Source organism: Peromyscus maniculatus, chromosome 8 (genome assembly GCF_049852395.1).
Source record: "Peromyscus maniculatus bairdii isolate BWxNUB_F1_BW_parent chromosome 8, HU_Pman_BW_mat_3.1, whole genome shotgun sequence".
Taxonomy (NCBI): Eukaryota; Metazoa; Chordata; class Mammalia; order Rodentia; family Cricetidae; genus Peromyscus; species Peromyscus maniculatus.
The window spans coordinates 37,441,882-37,463,139 of record NC_134859.1 but is presented as its reverse complement, the minus strand read 5'-3'; the positions used below and the strand labels follow the sequence as shown (position 1 = coordinate 37,463,139).

General features: G+C 38.8%; 1 protein-coding gene across 3 annotated transcripts in view; it reads right to left on the bottom strand.

Annotated features, from left to right (window-relative positions):
• Nucleotides 1-21,258, bottom strand: part of Aff4 (ALF transcription elongation factor 4) — a 72,490-nt gene that overhangs the window by 32,709 nt on the left and 18,523 nt on the right. The window contains exons 2-6 of one of the 3 annotated variants that reach the window (XM_076578359.1): nt 20,499-20,590; nt 19,848-19,974; nt 16,723-17,502; nt 13,900-13,944; nt 9,533-9,619 (exon numbers count right to left, since the gene is read on the bottom strand). In XM_076578359.1, coding sequence (XP_076434474.1) covers nt 9,533-9,619; nt 13,900-13,944; nt 16,723-17,502; nt 19,848-19,970 — 1,035 coding nt within the window. In that variant the 5' untranslated portion in view covers nt 19,971-19,974; nt 20,499-20,590. The remainder of the gene's footprint in view (nt 1-9,532; nt 9,620-13,899; nt 13,945-16,722; nt 17,503-19,847; nt 19,975-20,498; nt 20,591-21,258) is intronic. The other 2 variants (XM_076578358.1, XM_076578360.1) reach the window with 2 other exon arrangements.

Below are 21,258 nucleotides of genomic sequence, written 5' to 3'. Positions count from 1 at the left end.
TTTCAAGATTCTTGGTCTTGGGGCTAGAAAGATATCTCAGTGTTAAGAGCAAGCTCTTGCTGAGGATCTGAGTTCAGTTCTTGGCACCCATCCATATTGAAGGATCACAACCCTCTGTAACTTCAGTTCTAAGGGACATGACATCTCATAGTCGTCTTGGGCACCTGAGGCCACTTGCATATACTACACACACATACTTTTAAGCAAAAATAAATTTTTTATTCTTGGTCCTGACAAAATGCTTGGACTACAGGTGGGAATAAGTAGTAGACAGAACTCATTTACTATACTCCAGGTCCTGGGTTCAATCCCCAGTATCCAAAAGAGGAAAGAAAAGGCTTAATTTGAAAAAAGAGCTAGGGATTTAGCTCAGTTGATAGAGTACTTGTCTAGAATATGTGAACCCTGGGTTAAATCCTTCAAACCCCATAAACCAAGTACTGTGGCTCATAACTTTAATGCCAGTACTTGGAGGTAGAGGTTAGAACACTGGAAATTGAAGGGCATCCTCAGTTATATAATGAGTTCAAGGATAACCTGTGCTACATGAGAGCCTGTCTTAAAAAAAAAAAAAGCATACTAGATAAAAAAAAATAGCCGTGTAATCTATAATACATTAAAAATCTACTACTTCTCTATTAAAATATAAAGCCTCCACAAGGGTGTCCCATGCAACTCTACTCCCTTCCCACCTTCTGTCCCTAGTATCTTACAAGACCATTAGCATTGTGAAGAAAACACTGTCACATATGTCTTTTTATTATTGGTTTGTTTGCTGTTCTTTTCAAATAGGGCCTCACTATGTAGCTCTGGCTGATCTGAAATTCTATGTAGACCAGGCTACCCTCAAATTCAGAGGTCTTCCTTCCTCTGCCTCCCCAACATCCAGCACATACTTTTTTAAAGCTCTACAATAGTATAGAACATGGCATTAGAGAAGCTTTAGCAAACCAGAAACATAACTTTCCAAATAACTTCATGTAGAAAGTGTTAAGTCTGCACTATAAGATATAATGTCAAATTATACACAGACTCATATAAAGTCTACTTAAAAATAAGCATAATCTTCCTTCAAATTTCTGGGAAAAAAAGCAACCCAAATAATAAGAAAGCTAAAATATACTGGTCTACAGAGCAAGTTCCAGGACAGGCTCCAAAGCTACATAGCAAAACCCTGTGTCTAAAAAAATCAAATAAAAACAAAACAAAACTTTTTAGCTGCTGTTAAAAAGAAGTCAACTAATTTTCAAAGAGGGTGCCAAGATCACTCAATGAAGAAATAACCTTTTCAACAAATTGTATCAGCACAACCAAAGAGCCACAGCCACAGGAATGAAGTTAATGTGAAGACTAAAGAAAACAGTGCCAAATCCTAATGACTTTGTATTCAGCAGAGAATTCTTATTTACAAATTAGATACACACAAAAACAGATCAACTGAATTTCAGAGGCAGAGGCCGGCCTGGTCTATGGAATGAGTTCCAAGACAACCAGGACAATTACACAGAGAAACCTTGACTCAAAAAAAACAACCAACCAAACAAACAAGCAAACAAAAAATTCAGTCTCTGTGGCAGTATGAATGTACTTGCCCCATAAGCTCATAGGGAGTGGCACTATTAGAAGGTGTGGCTTATTTGCGTGGGTGTGGCCTTGTTGGAGGAAGTGTGTCACTGTGGGGGTGGGCTTTGAGGTTTCCTATGCTCAAGATACCACCCAGTGTCTCAGTCGACTTCCTGTTGCCTGAAAGATGTAGGACTCTCAGCTACTTCTCCAGACCATGTCTGCCTGCACACCACCATGCTTCCTGCCATGATAATGAACTGAACATCTGAACTGTAAGCCACCACCTCAATGAAATGCTTTCCTTATAAGAGCTGCTATGGCCATGCTGTCTCTTCACAGAAGAGAAACCCTAAGACGATCTCCAAAAAGAACACAAAGTTAAAAGCCCTGAATTCTAAGTAATCACTGAATCCTCTCTCACCTTTGACAGCTGTCAGCTAGTCACAGAGCATTTCTACATCCTCTCTAAAATACCACCAAGATGCAAAACTACCTCATCTCCTTCGGCTATCTTTATTTTTCATCTCAGATGGCTATGCAATGGATCTTCTTTATTGAAGTGTCCTCCCCTTTCACTCAACTACGGCTTCCATTTTGTTTTTTGCAAACCCAAGTCTTAATGTGTCATCATGGCTTTCCTATTTTTCACTCAATGTACCATCATTCTTTGTTTTTCCTAGGTATAACCCCTCAACCTTCTTTTGGAGACAAGGTAATCCAGGATGACCTTGAACTCCTTGACTGTCTCAATCTTGAATGAGGGCTAGGATTGCAGGCCACCTTTGCATCATATGCACTCAAAGAGCTAGGTACCAGTGAAACAGAATAACAAAAAGTGAGAAGACATTATTAGCCCTATGAAGGCCTTATCCTCAATGACTCAACTACTAATAAAAATAAATGCAGCCAGGCGGCGGTGGCGCACGCCTTTAATCCCAGCACTGGGAGGTAGAGCCAGGCAGATCTCCGTGAGTTCAAGGCAAGCCTGATCTACAGAGCAAGATCCAGGAAAGGCACCAAAACTACACAGAGAAATCTTGTCTCAAAAATACAAATATATATATATATTTTGTTTGTTTGTTTGTTTTTATTATTTTTGATTTATGTTTATGGGTATTTTGGCTGCCTGTATGTTTATGTAACATTTGCATGCCTGTAGGCCATAAAGGCCAGAAAAGAGTGTTGGATCCCCTGGAACTGAGTTATTATAGGTGGTTTTTATCTGGTCCTCTGGGATAGCAAGCCAGTGCTCTTAACCAGAGACATCTCTCCAGAGCCCCTCCCCTTGTATTTAAATATCCCCTTTAGTTAGAGAGGAATGTATCTAAATGGTGTAGTGTTTTGCCTACAGCACCCAGAAAACTACCCAGAGGCCACTGCAATAAGCAACAAGTGCAGCCAAGTGTTAATAGCCTCTAGACTCAAACTGGAAAATCTAACATGCTAGCCCAACTGTACCCAAGGACTCTGCCTCTTCCTGTGACAAAGGATGACCTAGTTGTGCTCAGATTCAAAAGCTACTGTCTTCTATGTTTGTACCAAATCTCAAAGCCTTTTAAAATTTTCCAAGGTTACCCTCTCTATTTCATGTATCAGTTGATTTCCACTTTTCACCACATCATTATGCTCATCATATAAATATGACTAAATATTCTATTCTTGTAAAATCATTCTCAATATTCTGCTACTAGCATATTCAACTGATCTTCTTTTATATATCCACCATCGCCCAGTATCTTTGTAGCTCGCTGCAATCATTTTGTCCTAGCTTTCTATTAGATATGTTTGTAGATTGGTGTGGTGTCGAATATCTTTAAACCTAGCACTTGGGAAGCAGAGGCAGGTGGATTTATGCATAGTAAAACCCTTTCTAAAAAGCAAGCAAGCAAACAAACAAACAAAAAACATTGTTTAAAGAGGTTGTCATCAACAAGAATGATGGTCAAATCTAATGCTTGGGATAGAACTTAATATGTTAAATAAATAAATAAAAAGCAGAGATTTAGACGTGTAAACCCTACCTGAGATCACAATACATAACAGAGATCAACAGCAGAACCTGATGGTATTGCAGCAGAAGAAATATAAAATAGAACAACAAAACAGAAAACTGCATTAACTAATTGGAGTCCTTGAAGCAGGGAGAAGGAAGGAAACATAAAAGAACCTGAGTACTGAAAATAACTGCAAAGGTATTCCTAACTTGATAGAAACTACAAATCACAAATATCAAGCTCAACAAACCTCAAGCACAAGAAAAGAATGACATATACATATAGACTATTCAATCCAAAACATCTACAAGTTAGAATTCTATAACCAGAAGGGAAAAACAATAACAAAAGAAAAGCCAAGCTTGGTAATACCTGTAATCCCAGGGATGACACTGGCAGGAGGACATCAAGGTCCAGGCCAACCTGGGCTCTAGAGTGAGGCTCTATCTAAACAAACTAAACAGCCAGGCACTGTGGCGCTTGCCAGTAGTCCCAGCTACCTTGAGAAACTGAGGCAGGGGATAACTTGAGCCCAGAAATTCTGGGCCAGGCTGGATAATAGAGCAAGATAATATCAGCCCCTACACACAAAAACATTAAAGATTTGTTTTAGGTACATAGCAAAAAGTACAGAAGGATTAGGGAGGACAGAAAGAACTGGCACCAGATAGAAAGCTCAATGAACAGAAAGGAGTGAGAAGGAAAACAAATACTGGCTACAGGGGAAGTGTTTTTATCTTTGATACTGATTCTAGATAACAGCCAAGAATGGTGGGGCATACAACCCAACACTTGGAAGACAATGGCAAGAGGATCAGACCTTCAAGGTCATTCCTATCTATATAGAGTCTGAGACCAGCCTGGGACATGATGGAAGATGAGAGGTTAGGTAGGGATGGGGGAAGGGAGACAGAGACTATTAAGAGGACATGGAATGAGAAAAGAGACCCCATTCCAGAGTCTCGCTGAAATTTCTCATCAGAACCAATAATTCCAGCACCATTAACATTTGCTGTGCGATTGTTTACACAGAGGTAATACTCCTTTTATGCAGAGCTATTTTCAAATAAAAATGTTAAAATAGCAATGAACCATTTTTTTTTTTTTTTTTTTTTTTTTGAGACAGGGTTTCTCTGTGTAGCTTTGCGCCTTTCCTGGAACTCACTTGGTAGCCCAGGATGGCCTCGAACTCACAGAGATCCGCCTGGCTCTGCCTCCCGAGTGCTGGGATTAAAGGTGTGCGCCACCACCGCCCGGCTCTGCAATGAACCATTTTTAAGGGCTGAGTATATATGAGTTTTTATACTCCTTTCACAGATATAAATGTGAAAATTTCTAGAAATCATATAAATAAATCTGTAAACTTTATAATAAAAACACCTTAATTTCCTATGATCTTTGTGACCTAGGATTTTACCTTATCAACAGAAATCCTATTCATCACCAGAACTCCTCTATGATCTCACTGACGTTCCTTAGCAACTGCTGGGATAACTTTAGAAGCCACCAAAATGCAATCTACAGCTAATATGAGCTTATGGGAGAGTCTTCAGAAGCCTACAACCATGCTCTTGGATGTGTTCCCTATGTTTCCTGAGTGTATCTCTCTCTTCCTAATGTGTATGCTTAACTCCACTTAAAATTTTCTTCCTAATACAGTCCAACTCTGCTTCATTCTGAATTGTACGGAAATTCCTTTATAAGGCCAAAAAATCTTGGCTTCACCTGAGTACAGGTCACTGAAAAAAACCCAGGCTGCTACAAGACAGAAGCAGAGCTATTGTTCTAGCTCCTGCCCCACTGCTGCTGACAAAATAACAGAGAAAAACTGTCTAGCATTCTAAATCAACCTGGCTTGGCACACACAGAATACTCTATGCAGCAACAGCAAAACATATATTATTTACAAGTGCACAGAAAATATTTACAAAAAAGGAAAATATTCTGGGTCATTAAATAGATCTTAATAAATATAAAATGATTCAAGCCATGTAAAGTACACTTTCTGACCCAAATGGAATTAATCTACAAATCAGTAACATATGTGGAAAATCTCCCAAATATTAACTATAAAATATTTTTAAAAAACACTTCAGCCAGGCAGTGGTGGTCCATGCCTTTAATCCCAGCACTGGGGAGGCAGAAGTAGGCAGATCTCTGTGAGTTTGAGGCTAGCCTGGTCTACAGAATGAGTTCAGGACAGTCAGGGATACACAGAAAAACCTTGCTTTGAAAAAAAAAACAAAAACCTAAAATCAACCAACCAACCAACCAACCAACCAAATAAGCAAACAAAATCTTGAAATAAACCATAAAAAAAAGTTATTAAAACACAGGACATTAAAATTCGTGATGCTTTGCTTAGAAGCATATTTAGATAATAAGGAAAACCACATTTTAATGACAGTACTTTCCATTTCAACCAAAATTTTTTTTTAAAGAATAGTAAATGAAAGCAGAAGAAAAAGCATAAAAAATTAGGGTAGAAAAAAGAAAAACTAGGGAAAAATATGAAATTTAAAAAATCAACCAGAGAAACCTTGTTGGGGCGGAGAAGAGGACAACTCTTCTTCCATTATGTAGGTCCCAGGAATCAAACTCAGGTCATCAGGCTTGGTGGCAAGCACCTACTGAGCCATCTCCTTGGCCTCAATCCTTGGTTTTGTGTATTTCTCTATTTATTCATTTTTTTCGAGACAGGGTTTCTCTGTGTAAAAGCCCTGGCTGTCCTGGAACTCACTTTGTAGACCATACTGGCCTCGAACTCACAGAGATCCGCCTGCCTCTGACTCCCAAGTGCTGGGATTAAAGGTGTGTGCCACCACTGCCCAGCCAGTCCTTGTTTTTTTTTAAAGATTTATTTATTTATTAATGTATACAGTGTTCTGCCTGCCTGCTGTAAGTCTGCAGGCCAGAAGAGGGTACCAGATCTCATTACGGACGGTTGTGAGCCATCATGTGGTTGCTGGGAATTGAACTCAGGACCTCTGGAAGAGCAGTCAGTGCTCTTAACCTCTGAGCCATCTCTCCAGCCCCCAGTCCTTGGTTTTATATTTTCATCTTTGTTAAATGTATTGGTGACTTTTCTTGTTGCAGTGACAAAATATCTGACCAAAGCAATGTTAGGAAAATTACATACCTAACCTTTTATGATGGATACAGTCAAAACGCCAGGAAAATAAAGCCCGGTGTGGTGGCCCACACCTTTAATCCTAGCACTGGGAAGGCAGAGGCAGGCAGATCTCTGTGAGTTCTAGACCAGCCTGATCTACAAATTTCAGGAGAAACCCTGTCTTGAAAAAAAAAATTGCCATCAGGCTATGTGTATAAGTTATATATGAAACATAAATCAATTTTCTGTTCATACTTCAGTTCAGAGTGCTCATTTCCTATATGAAAGTATTTTAAAAACACTAAAGTCAGAAACACTTCTGACTCCAAATATATAGAATTATTCAACCCATATAGGAACAGTCAATAAACATAAGAAAAAAGATGGTTCTACATCAGTCTTTAAGGAATTCTAAATTAAAATAAGAAGGATGGACCGCTAAAATGACTAAATGCAAACAGACCAAAACCAGTGAGCTGGAGGCACAGACAGAACAAGTGGACTACCATGCACTGGTGAGTGGCAGAGGGTGGGGGTTAAAGCAGGAGTGTCACAACTACCTACCATAGAGAACAGTGATCAGCTTCTTAACAAGGTAACACACGGTTACTGCATGACTCAGCAATTCTTTTCACCATATAATCTAGTATTTGCCCATGGGAAAAGAAAACAGCCAGGCGGTGGTGGAACATACCTTTAGTCCCAGCACTTGGGAGGCAGAGGCAGGTGGATCTCTATGAATTCCAGGACAGCCTGGTCTACAGAATGAGTTCTACACAAAGGACTACACAAAGAAACTTTGTTTTGAAAAAGAAAGAAAACATAAGTCTACAATATATACAATAATGTTTATCGATTTTTTTAAGGTTTATTTATTATGTATACAAGTATTCTACCTGCATGTATGCAGGCAGACCAGAAGAGGGAACCAGATGGTTGTGAGCCACCATGTGGTTGCTGGGAATTGAACTCAAGACCTCTGGAAGAGCAGCCAGTACTCTTAACCTCTGAGCCATCTCTCCAGATCCATTTATAGATACTTTAACAACCTAAAAGTAACTTATAGGTTCATTAACAACTGAACAGGTAAAGAAATTTTGGTATTTTCATTAAAAGCTTACTAGGAAAAAAAGCTACTGATATACTCAAGAACAGGGAAGACAGCTTTTTTTCACAGGCCTGGGTTCTATCTCAACACACACACACACACACACACACACACACACACGCGCACGCACGCACGCACGCACGCACGCACGCACGCACGCACGCACGCACGCGTGAGGATGGCTGTAATGACAACAGTAAAATAACTGGGGCTTGCTGCCCACTAGCCTAACAGAAAAACAGTGAGCTCTAGATTCAGAGAGAGCCTGTGTCCAGGGAGTAAGGCAGAGAGCCATATAGGAATAGGAGGAGGACATCAATTTTCTCTCTCTAGCCTCTACACACATGAATGGGTGTACATACCTGCACATACATGTGTACACACACAAGCATACATACAAAAGAAGTTTAAGATCACTATAAGCTACACCAAGTTCAGGGTCAGTCTGGGCTACATGAAACACTGTCTCAAAAGTAAGAAACATAAAGTAGAATACAATAGAAGAAGACATTGATGCAGACCCCAGCTTCCACACCCAAGTGCACAAGATGTGCACCCCCCCACACACACACACAAATGTATACACATGCTCAAAACACACACACAATAAAAAAAAAAAGTGAGAGCTGGTGAAATGGCTGGGTGAATAAAGGTACTTGCTGCCAGCCTGACAATCTGAGCTCCATCCCTGGGACCTACATGGTAGAAGGAAGGAATCAGTTCACAGAGCGCGCGCGCGCACACACACACACACACACACACACACACACACACACACAAATAAATGATTAAAAATGCTCACAGTAATTAAAACTGATAGTAAATTAAACACCAAAGAGAAATGGCTAAGTAAAGTCAGATAATTCATACTTTAGATGAACTTAGAAGACATTAAATACCTCTAAGTAAACAACATGGAAAGGACTCCCAGACTATAAGCTGACAGATTAATGATATAAAACAATTTATCTGAGTAGAAATAGCATATTGATATGGAATGGGTCCACACTTATGAGTTTGTTTGTACACATGCATGCAAGTGCTTATGAAAAGGTTTGCAAAGACACATGAAATTGGATGAGCTAGAGAACAAGAACCAGGGAAGGGCTGAGAATGTCTTTTTGTCTGATTATTTGCGGGAGAATTTTTGAACTCTGAAAATGTAACCAGGTTGGCCTTAAACTCCTAATCTTCCTGTCTTTGCTTCCATGGTACTGGGGTTCCACATCCAGCCTTGTGCTTTTGTATTATTTGTGTGAGTATAAATTCATGTTTAAAAAAATTAATCTGCAGATGGGCTAAAAACTGCTGTGTGAGGGCCTTTTCTCATAGTATGTAAATAAGTTTGTGGCTAGGTTCTGAGAGGCTCCTCAGAAAACAACCTGAATAGCCCTAACCACCTTCAGAATAGAATATAATGAGTTTGCAATAAATATCAATCAATATCTCTCTCTCTCTCTCTCTCTCTCTCTCTCTCTCTCTCTCTCTCTCTCTCTCTCTCTCTCTCCCCCTTTCTCTCTCTCTGTATTGTCTTCCAAATTTTAAGTACCTCTCAGTTCAAGATGTTCTCAATTCTATTATTAGTTTAAAATTTCTTCATAGAAATCATTACTACTTAAAATTATTTATTTTTTTAAAGTTTATTTATTATGTTTCCCACTAGGGAAAGGTAAGACAATTTGAATTTATGTGATTTTAGTTGAGCCATTTAGAGTTTTCTTACATTATCAAAGACAGATTTTATTTACTTACCTTAGTTGGAAAAGGAAATTTGGAAGGTTCTGTTTTGCATGGTGTATGAATAGCCGTTAGAGGGGGAGGCCATGAATGCGTCATCTCCTGAAATGTAATTATTACAGTTTGTTTTCAACCAGGACAAGGTTACAAAACTATACAGCTAAAAACCAGCTTTGTATTTAGAAATACTGGTTTTATGACTGTCCTCCAAAACTATGCATATTGGGTACAATGGGCATTAATAAGGCACAACTGTGTGCAGGCAGTAGGGCTGGCAGCGGGGCAGAGGATAACAAATTCTCTCGGACTTTAAGGGGTATATGGGTAGGATGATAAAATCTGTGGACAGTTATGAAGGTCTGATGGCTTTGTTTGCTTGTTTTTTGAAACAGGGTCTCATTACATAGCCCAGGCTCCCTTAGCTTGTTATGTAAATCAGACAGGCCTTAAATTTGTGCTGATCCTCCTGCCTCTGCCTCCTGAGTTCTAAAGTAGAGGCATGAGCCACCATGCCTCCCAAACACGTATTATGCAATACTGCTAAAAAAGATCTTGCTATAGGAATGGAAGGAAGAAGATAACAATAAGAAAAACAGCTAACATTAATCTTTACCATTAATGGATCAGAAATGATGCTAAATGTTTTGCTTGTCAATCATTTCTTCAAATCATGAGATAGATATTATTACCTTAACTTATTTAAGGTGAAACTGAAGCAAAAGTCAACATCTTTATTCAAGGTTGCATGATTAGTAAATACTGGACAAAGAATTTCACTGTAGGAAGTCTGACCACAGAGTCCACATGCTAACTAAAAATTTTGGTCACTTTGATCAGAATAGCTGGGCATGGTTATATATGCCTCTAATCTCAGCTCTTGAGAGGAGGAGTCAAGGCAGCCTGAGCTATGTGACACCCTGTATAAGAGGGGAAAGAAACCAGGCCAAGTGAATTTGGATAACAATGTATGTCAGAGGATCAAGGAAGAGAGGTATCAATACTTAGAATTAAGGGAGTATTTTATTTCCTGCTTTTTTTTTTTTTTTTCAAACTTAGCCATTAGGTAAAAAGGTAGCTGGTGGTGCTTAGGAATTTATACTGTGACTATAACCACAGTTATATAAAGATGCATTAGATTATATAAAGATTCCAAGGACTCATAGACCAAATGTTAACAACTCTAGTATTCAACATATAGTACTGATTAAACAAATTAGCAGACATCCACACAATGAAACACAAGACAGACATTAAAATGAGAAATCCAACTATGATATGAAATGAGGTCCATGGCATATTACTGTCAAACACAAACATAGTCTATGTGCTAGTAAATAAAGTTTTAAAAGTCAAGCCTCTAGAAGGATGCTCAACAGTAGTTACTTTGGGCACCAGATGACAGAGGGGAAGAAACAGGGCAGTTGACATTGTGTCTACTAAACCTCTTTAAGCAGCCACTTGCATAGGGCAGAGAAGGAGGTGAGCCTAAAGTCCCGCCCTAGTTGAAGAGCTATTGACAACTGAAAGCTAGCTGCTGGAAGAGTGAGTCAGTTTTCTTTAGGGTGGTGGTCCTTGGTAGGTCAGCCAAACTCTGGCAGATGGTCACATGTTCAAGATTATATGGGCAGCACAAGGTGGACTTGCTGGGAAAAAGAAAAAATATAGGGGTTGGGGATTTAGGTCAGTAGTAGAGTGCTTGCCTAGCAAGCACAAGGCCCTGGGTTCAGGCCTCAGTCCTGGAAAAAAAAGAAAAGAAAAGAAAAGAAAAAGCACAAAAAGTTAGGTGGGTAGGGAAGGGGTAGTGGAACTTCAAGGAGTTGTGGGATGAGTATGATCAAATGCATTATATGAAATTCTCAAAGAACTAGTAAAAAATGAGGACCCCCTCCCCCCAAAAAAAACTAGCCACGTGCATGTAATTGCTCTCTGTCCTCTTACAATACTTGTATTGTTTCCTACAACCAGCCCTGGAAGGTCAGCTTAAACAGTACAACTAGCATCACCACCACATCACTAGCACTTGACACATAGGTGAATCACTGACAATTGAAATTTTTCAATAAACATATATTATTTTTAGACAGATATCAAGTTTTTGACAGGTATTAAATATTTTTAATATTTTATATTATTTTCCTATGTTCACAAAAGAGTTCCTAGAAACTGTGATTACAAGTTGAATGAAAACAAAAACCTATGAAGGGAACATGGAAACTTCTGCACCTCAGATTTTCAGTAATGCATTTCACAAATCAAATGCCAAAATATATTCAACTGCTAATCTTTCCAACAATCAACCTGACTGGGCAATAAAACACTGAAAGCCACATGCCAAGTTCATACATAGAAAATGTAGGCTACATGTTTAATAAAAACAAAGAGACAAAGAAAGTCTTCCAGGCACTTAAGTTCCATATATTGTTAAAACTTCAGGGGGAAGTGTGTATGTTCCCTTAGAACATACAAACACACAGAGAGAAACACATGAAAAAACAAAACAAAATCCCCAAACAAAAACAACACACACACAAACACACAAGCATTTCATATGCTCAAGGTTCTCGTGTGTGTGTGTGTGTGTGTGTGTGTGTGTGTGTGTGTGTGCGCGCGCGCGTGCGTGTGTGTATGTGTGTCAAAAATATGAAAGATTGGGGCTGAAGAGATGGCTCAGTGGTTAAAAACACTGGCTGCTCTTCCCAAGTACATCGGTTCAAATCTCTGTAACTCCAATTCCAGGAGATCTAACAGCCCCTTCTGACCTCTTTGGGCAATGCACACACACACACAGTACACATACATGCAGGCAAGACAAGACACTCATTAAATAAATGTGTGTGTGTGTGTGTGTGTGTGTGTGAGAGAGAGAGAGAGAGAGAGAGAGAGAGAGAGAGAGAGAGAGGGAGAGAGAGAGAGAGAGAGAGAGAGAGAGAGAGAGAGAGAGAGAGAGAGAGAGAGAGAGAGAGAGAGAGAGAGAATGAATGCTTTATGAGATTGAAAGTGAAGAGTTTTCACTGTGTCCTGACAAAGGAAACAGAAAAATTTATTTCCCTGGGATTCTACAGAAGACAACTATGTATGCACTATTATAGACAGAGGAGGGAAGTGTTCCAAAGAATTTGACTTTAAGGAAGTGATGAGAGTGCTTGGAAGGTGAGGCAGGAAGGAGGACAGATGTTCGAAGCCAGCCTCCACTACAGGAAACCCTATTTTCAAGAAAAGAAAAAGTATGGCTTAGGAAAACTAGTTTGGCAAAAGTGGTCAGTCAGAAGCAGGAGTTCTGGGGACTGGCTATGGGGTGTCTGGATGCTCAATTCTTCCTCAGAACTGTGGTTTTAGTGATCTTAATCTCTCTTAGAGAGCCACTGAAAACTTCTAGCAAAAGCAGTGAAGTCATGAAGGCCAGAGGCTGAAGTGAAGACTTGACACACTATAAAAGGACAGCTAAGAGATTTTAAAGGCAGAAACAAAAATTAAGACTGTCTTAAGGTTTATTATTATTACTACTACCACTACTGCTACTATTTCTGTATGAGCTGGATGTGGTGGTGCAGCTTTAATCCTAGCACTGGGGAGGCAGAGCCAGGTGGATCACTGAGTTCGAGGCCAGCCTGGTCTACAGAGTGAGTTCCAGGACAGGTTCCAAAACTACACAGAGAAAACCTGTCTCGAGAAAAAAAAAGAAAGAAAAGAAAAGAAGGTTCAGTAAAATGGTAAAGGAAGATTGTAGCAGCTAAAGGAAAGAATGTGAGATTAAATGGTGGGAACAGATTATAGGAAATAGGCCAAAACAGGTAGCTGAGAAGAATATGCCATAAAATCCAAGTATAGACAAAGAATTCAGTAGCTTCCAAAGAAAAAGTCATATGTGACTGATGTTGTTCTCTTAGAAGCAAAAAGCAATCCTTGTTGCTCACTCATTAACTGGCCCTTTCCTTATTTCCAGCAGAGGAATATACTGTTTTTAGTCATGGTAGACTTTCAAGTGTGTCTGATAAACACTCCAGATCAATACTCAGAGGATAGTTTTTACTATAGTACCTGATCAGAATAGAATGTACAGGTAAATTATAAACCAAACTACTGTCAACATGGCTTGGTAAGTATTGAGATTTTTTTTTAAGCCTTTAAATCATAAGCCTAAGAAAATGCAGTTGTAATTGGCTTCTTCCCCTTTTCAAGGCTAAAACTAGAATATATTGTACTTATAAACAGTAAACAAAGCATGTGACTAGAACCTCAGAAAAGTTATTTATGATGGACATGACATAATCAAGTTATACACATAAGCAATCTGTGTTAAGAAGTAATTAAGAATATGAAAGAGTTGGTAATATAGGCATCAGAATTAAATAACAGATCAGAATGATTAAAAAGAAGCTTACTTTAAGTATTTCATCCACACAGCTTACATCACCAGAAACTGATGCCTTAAAAAAAAAAGAGAAAGAAAAAAGAAACAGGCATTAGATTTGATGTAATTTGCTGCTAGAATTTTAGTATTTCCTAAACATATTAAAAACATTATTAGAAATTACATAAAATTTGAGGAAGTATTTATGATTCCATTATTTTAAGTCACAACATTAGCTAGACCTTTTGAAATAGCTTTCCTATACAAAATTTCTAAAAAGATTTATTTAAGCCAAATGAATGGAAACACATGAACTATGAACCAAAGGCTGAGGGGCCCCCAGCTGGATCAGGCCCTCTGAATAGGTGAGACAGTTGATTGGCTTGATCAGTTTGGGAGGCAACTAGGCAGTGGGACCAAGTCCTGTGCTCATTTCATGAGTTGGCTGTTTGAAACAAATGGAGCTTATGCAGGGAAACTTGGCTCAGTCTGGGAGGAAGGGACTGGACCTGCCTGGACTGAGTCTACCAGGTTGATCTCAGTCCTCGTGGGAGGATTTGCCCTGGAGGAGGTGGGAATGGGGTATAGGCTGGGGGTAAGGGGAAGGTGTGGGAGCGGGGAGAATAGGGGAACCCGTGGCTGATATGTAGAACTGAATGGTATTGTAAAATAAAATAAAATAAAAACCTTTAAAAAAAGATTTATTTTTATTTTATGTATATTAACTGTTTTGCCTGAATATATGCTAATGCTTGCCTGGTCCTGCAAAGGTCAAAGGAGGGTACTAGGTTCCTGGAACTGGAGTTATAGACAGTTGTGAACTGTTGTGTGGACGCAGGAAAATAGAACCTGGGTCCTTTCCCTCTAGAAGAAAAGCCAGTGCTCTTAATCACTGAGTCCTCTTTCTAAGATCCCAGATTTATTTGTTTTTATTTTATGTATATAGTTGCTTTGCTCACACCTAGGTCTGTGAACTGCTTTAGTGCCTAGTACCTATAGAAGCCAGAAGAGGGAATTCTGATCCCTTGGAACTAGAGTTAGAGACAGCTGTGAGCCACCATATGGGTGCTGAGAATTGAACCCAGATCTTCTGGAAGGACAGCCAGTGCTCTTGGCCCTTGAACCATCTCTCTAGCCCCTACAATTTTTTGATGTAATTTTTTTAGATGATCAAATTTCCTAAAAATTTCAAAAATTATTCATATACAAAAATATAACATGACACTGAGACATAAACTGAGTAAAGTGAGCATTATTGAAAGACTGGAGATACAGACCACAATGGACATTTTACACGGCATTGTATAAACTATAGAAGGCAGACTGGTAATTTTAAGACATAATTAAGAATCAAAAAACCAAACCCAAATCTAGTTCCAAAGATGTATTTAAAGAACAAATTACCACTTTTCTGAATGCTGGGAAGCAACTCAGGTCCTCTGTAAGAGCAGCAAGTGCTCTGAACCACTGATCAATCTCCTCAGGCCCCAAGATTCTTTTTATTTCATTTTATTATTATTGTGTGTTTATGTTATGGGCGGGGCATGTGAGAAAGAGTAGGTGAGAGAACAACTCTTAGGAGCTGGTTGTCTCCTTCCACTATGGGATCCAGGACTGAACTCAAGTCAGCAGGTTTATACTTTAGCCACTGAACTACCTTACTGCTTCAAGATTGCTAAATGTTCTTAAACATCTTCTTTGACTTTGATTCCTTCTTATATTCTGAGCTCTGAGCTATGCATTTTGTCTTTTTAACCTTTTTTATTGTATAAACTACATTAAAAGATAAACCCTGCAAACTGAGGAAATGTCTCAGTGGTTAAGAGTATTGGCTGTTCTTCCAAAGGACCCAGGTTTGATGCCAAGTAATTACATGGCAGCTCACAACATCCGTAACTCCAGCTCCAGGGGATCTGAGGCCCTCTTCCTTCCTCTATGGACACCAGGCATACATATATATATAAGATATACATGCAGGTGAGACACTCATAAACATAAAATAATAAAATAAATCTTGCCTATATGACAATGTTTTGCTGAAACCTGTTATTCTACACTTCAGTAAATGAAGATACACTTTCAGCTATTTCACTCTGAATGCTTTGTTCTTTTGGTCATTTTGAATGTCAGTTTTTGTACACAGTCACAGTGGCTGTCTCAGCCCTTCAGCTGGGAGCAAAGGAAGGAGGAGGCATCGGAACTATACAACATTATCACTTCTGTAGACTCAAAAGTCCCACCATTTATCCCCATAAACCATGACCTGCATTACTTGTAACACTCTAAAAACAGACAAGTTAATTTTCTCTTTAAATAAAAAGAAACAAACTACACTATCCCTTAAAACCAAAAAGAGGAGTGTAAGCTATCAATAAATTTTATGTTTAGTCTATAACTTGACTTGTCATTTTATTTTATTTTTTTTAAATATAATTTATTTATTTTTATTTTATGTGCATTGTTATTTTGCCTATATGTATGTCTGTTTGAGAGTGTCAGACCTTGGAGTTACAGACAGTTGCCAACTGCCATGTGGGTGCTGGGTATTGAACCCAGGTCTTCTGGAAGAGCAGTCAGTGCTCTTAACCACTGAGCCATCTCTCCAGCCCCTGACTAGTCATTTTTAATATTTGAAAACCTATGAATGATATTTTCTGTATTATCCAAGAAGGAAGTGCACAGTTTTATATCTACTTGGGAGTCAATTCCCGAGTTGTTCTTTAAACCATTTTTTCTTAAACTTCTTAATTTTTATGTCTTACTATTAAGGCAAAAAGACAGTTCCAATTCACTGAAATGTCTACAAATTACTTTATACAGTCACAATGCTAAATACTCTGAGTGTGAGACTTACATCCAAAGGTCGAGAAGGTATTTTCAGCTTGGTGAGATGTGCTTTGCTGCTGGGCTTCAGCTCAGTCATATTATTACCATGAGACTGGCTGCTGTAGTGCTCAGAGGACAGCTTTGGTTCCACAGACTCCTGTCCATCCATGGGCCGAACATAGGCAGTGGGTTTTTGTAACATTGAACTAGATTTTGACATCAAAGAAGGTGGGAAAGACTGATTTGAATGCTGCCCACTTGAAAAGGGGACACGGGAAGGAGAATCCCAATTGGCATCAGGGTCCCGAGGTGATTTGGAGCGCTGATGTTCCTTGCTATGGTGATCATTCCCATGAGACCTGGAATGACTAGAACTTAATGAAGAAACAGCCTGGGGTTTTCCAGGGCTTGAGGATCGTGATTTGGAGTGCTCTGACCCATGCTGGCCTTTTTTCCGGCTACTGCTGTAGGAGTCGCGGTCATGTCTCTGGCCACTGCTACTAGTGCCACTACCACCTGCACTGGTCCGCTGGCTACTGTGTCCACTCTGCAAGCCAGAGGACCGTTTCTGAGACTGAGAAGTGCTGGGGGCAGGTCCTACAGGAGTCCATTTGTTACTCTGATGAGAGCCTCCATGTCTCTGTTCAAAAAAATTTGGGTTTGCTTTCTCGTCTGTTGTCGTTGGTACTGCAGGCTTGGGAATTGCAACAAGCTTTGGTATAGATCTGTCTCCTATGTAATCCTTCATTTCATCGTAGTTTCCAAGCATACTCTGAATACGACTTGATAACTTATCTTCTTTGCTAGTCTACAAAAAAAATAAATAAATAAAAGAATATACTGTTAGTATAATTTGAAACAAAATATTCTTCCAAACTCATTTTATAACCCTCAGTCAGAAGAGGTCAGTAAAGACAGGTCTCACTTTTTATCTTAAAGTTAACATTTACAAATAAACACCAAATATAGCACAAAACAAACGAAGATAAAATAAATTAAAACTAGACCCTCTCACATGCTAGGTGAGCACTCTACCACTGACTCTACCACACACTCTCAGTCCAGATAAATATTTCTCATAGTGAAAAAAATTTATTGAAAGTATCTGAAGAAAAAAATGCAAAGAAAGTACATGAAAATAACCATGCTAAAATACAAAAGAAAGTCTACAGATTACATTAAAAAGAAATCAAGACTAAATAACCAGGGCTGGAATGCAGCTCAGATGGTAGGTAGAGTGCTTGGATGGCATGCATGAAGCCCTGTATTCAATCCCTAGCAACACATAAACTGACTTGGTGACATATTCCCAGCATTAGGAAGGGTCACAAGTTCAAGGTCATGCTTGGACACATAGTCAGTTTTAGGCCTGGAAAACTTGAGACATTATCTTAAAAAAAGAAGTTCCCAAAGAATCAATAAAAAAAAGTAAATAAATAAAAAGGAAAACAAACAAACAAAATCTGAACTACCACTATTTATTTTGAGATTGGGAAACATTAATAATAACTTTATATTGTTTCAAAATCTGTCTGATCTTCTTAAAGAATCAAGATAAATATACGGCTGTTCACAGAAAACATCAACATCAGAAAACAAGTCCGATTCAATATTTTTTTATTGTGTAATGAATATTAGCATGATTCACAGATTCTGAACTTTAAAGTTTTAACAACCATTGAAACCCAAAGGCAAAAGAAATGCTAGAAAGACATGTCATCACAAAAGCTACCTTAGAGCCATGAGAATTGCCATTATTCAGTATTCTTTTTTTTTTTTTTTTTTTTGGTAATATCAAATCAGGAACAATGCTAGTAATTAAAAAATAGCAATTGGGTTTGGAAAGTGACTCAGGGATTAAAGGCACTTGGCTTCTCTTCCAAAGGACCAGAGTTCAATTCCCAGCACCCATACAGTGGTTTACAACTGTCTGTAACTCTAGGACCAGAGGATCTGATGCCCTCTTCTGGCTTCTTCCAACACTACACACATATAATACACAGACACACAGACATACTGGCAGTTTAAACATTCATACACATAAAATAAAAACAAAATAAACAATTTTAAAAAATTAAAATAGTAATTGATTCAATTTATTTTCTCTTAATTTTTTTAAAGATTTCTTCATTTATGATGGGACATGGTGGCAACATGCCTTTAATCTTAGCACTCAGGAAGCAGAGGCAGGTAGCTCTCTGTGAGTTTGAGGGCAGCCTGGTCTACAGAGTGAGTTCTAGGACAGCCAGAGGTATGTAAAGAGACATTGCCTCAAAAAACATTTTAAAAAATCATTCATTTACTCATTTTATGTGAAAGTGTTTTGTCTATATGTATGTGTGTGTAACCACATGTGTGCCTGCTGTCTGCAGAGGTCGTAAGAGGGTAAGGTGCCCTGAAACTGGAGTTACACATGGTTATGAACCTCATGTGGGTACTGGTAATTGAACCTGGTCTCCTACAAGAGCAACAAATGCTCTTAACTGCTGAGCCCTCTCTTCAACCATTTATTCAATTTACTGAATGCCTCCAACAACGTGCTCCAATGTAACTGACAATGATTAAATACATTGGAAGAAATGTCAGAATTTAATCTATGATAACAGAAAGAGACAAACACACATAAGAAACAGTCAACAAACTAATAGTCAATAAAACTTATTAAATAAACAAATGGCAAGAAATGGAAAAACACAGCATCTGTGAAAGTCATTTTTAACCGATGTTATTACCAAAGAATACAGACTACCTAGCAAACAGTAGGTAATGTAGACTCACTGACCAAAAAATATTCTTTTGAGACAGGGATGTAGTCCTGCCTAGCCTTGAACTCAGAGCCTGCTTCCGCCTCCCAGAATGCTTCAATGAAAGGCATGCACTGAGCTAAAGGAGTGGCTCAGTGGTTAAAAGCATGCATGTACTGCTCTTCCAGAAGACCTGAGTTTGGTTCCCAGCCCCCATGTCGGATGGCTCAAAGCTGCCTGTAACTCCAGCTGCAGGGCACCGGACATCATCTTCTGGCCTCTGTAAAGACCTGACAGTGTGAGAATCATAAAAGTACCTACAAAATCAAATCTTTAAAAAAAGACAATCGCTAAAAGCACAAATGTCATGTAAGTGAGGTGAAAAAACAGTCCAAGAAAGATAACTTACAACTTTATATGGCTCAGCAAACAGAGGAGAGCTAGGTGGGAAGGCGTCTTCACCCTGCTGAATTTCCTGATTCCGCCTTTCCCGTTCTTTCATGCGCAGCACATTCCGGTCTTCACGGTTCATGTTGCTATGAGAAGAAGTACAATTTTTACATCACAAAAATAAAAATGTCATATTCTGCACCGACTGTCAATGTAACACTCCAAATGGAGATTTCAACTACTTTCAACTTCTGGGTAGTTACCAAGCATTTGTGCTGAAGCTGGATTCTGGCACTGGTTTTTAGCAACTAACAGCATTATCATCTTCCACAGCCACCCATAAAGAAAACACTATCTAGAATATGAGAAACCACTACTCCACCAAAACAACCTCATTTTTTTTTTTTAAGTTCTGGGAATTGAACACAGAGCCTCATAAATTCTAGGCAAGCATTCTTCTACTCTGCTGTCCCAAACATGACAATTTTAAGTACTCTGCTACCTGAAAATCAGTTAAAATTTGTACATTCAGAGGGAAAGGACTATTTAAACCCATTTCTCAGTATTTCCTCTTCACAATGCTAGCTGGCAATATCATTGGTGGCATATAACCCATTCCTATCTACCACCCAGACCCCATGTCCAGCTCTTTTCTCTACTTTGCATCTACCTTATCTTGATTTCTTTTTGTCCCAAACACAGCTTCCTTGATGTCCATCGTGATTGCAGTTTGACCTCAGCTTTGCTGTTGTTCTAGGTTCCCTAAAAAATGACATTTCTGCGCTAAATACATTAATATTTCAACTAATGCCTCAATAAATGGCAAACTGAGGTTTTCAGTGATAGAATCTAAAATTAGCATGTGTTAGTAAGTGTAACTAAAAACTGCATTAAAAAGGAAAAAAGTATTTGGGGTCAAAGGGAAAATGGGAATGTTATTTCTGCAATCATGATAGTATTATATTGTCACTAGAATAAACCAAGAGGAATGGCTTATTATCTATAACCGCCGAGATTTTTGTCTAAATAGACAATAATAAAAGAAGCTATAAAATGCTAAGTAAGTGGTATCAGGGCCTCTGCTGCTCCTTTCCCTGAAGTTGAATCTAGATTAAACCTCTATCTTGGTTATGTTTTAAAAGAGGAAGAAAGAAAGAGAGACAAACACAGTGACACAGAGAGAGACCAACCAAAGAGGGAAATTAGTATATATCTGTGGAACCTATTTTAAAACAAATAAGAGCCGGGCGGTGGTGGCGCACGCCTTTAATCCCAGCACTCGGGAGGCAGAGCCAGGTGGATCTCTGTGAGTTCGAGGCCAGCCTGGGCTACCAAGTGAGCTCCAGGAAAGGCGCAAAGCTACACAGAGAAACCCTGTCTCGAAAAATCCAAAAAAAAAAAAAAAAAAAACAAATAAGGACACAGAAGTA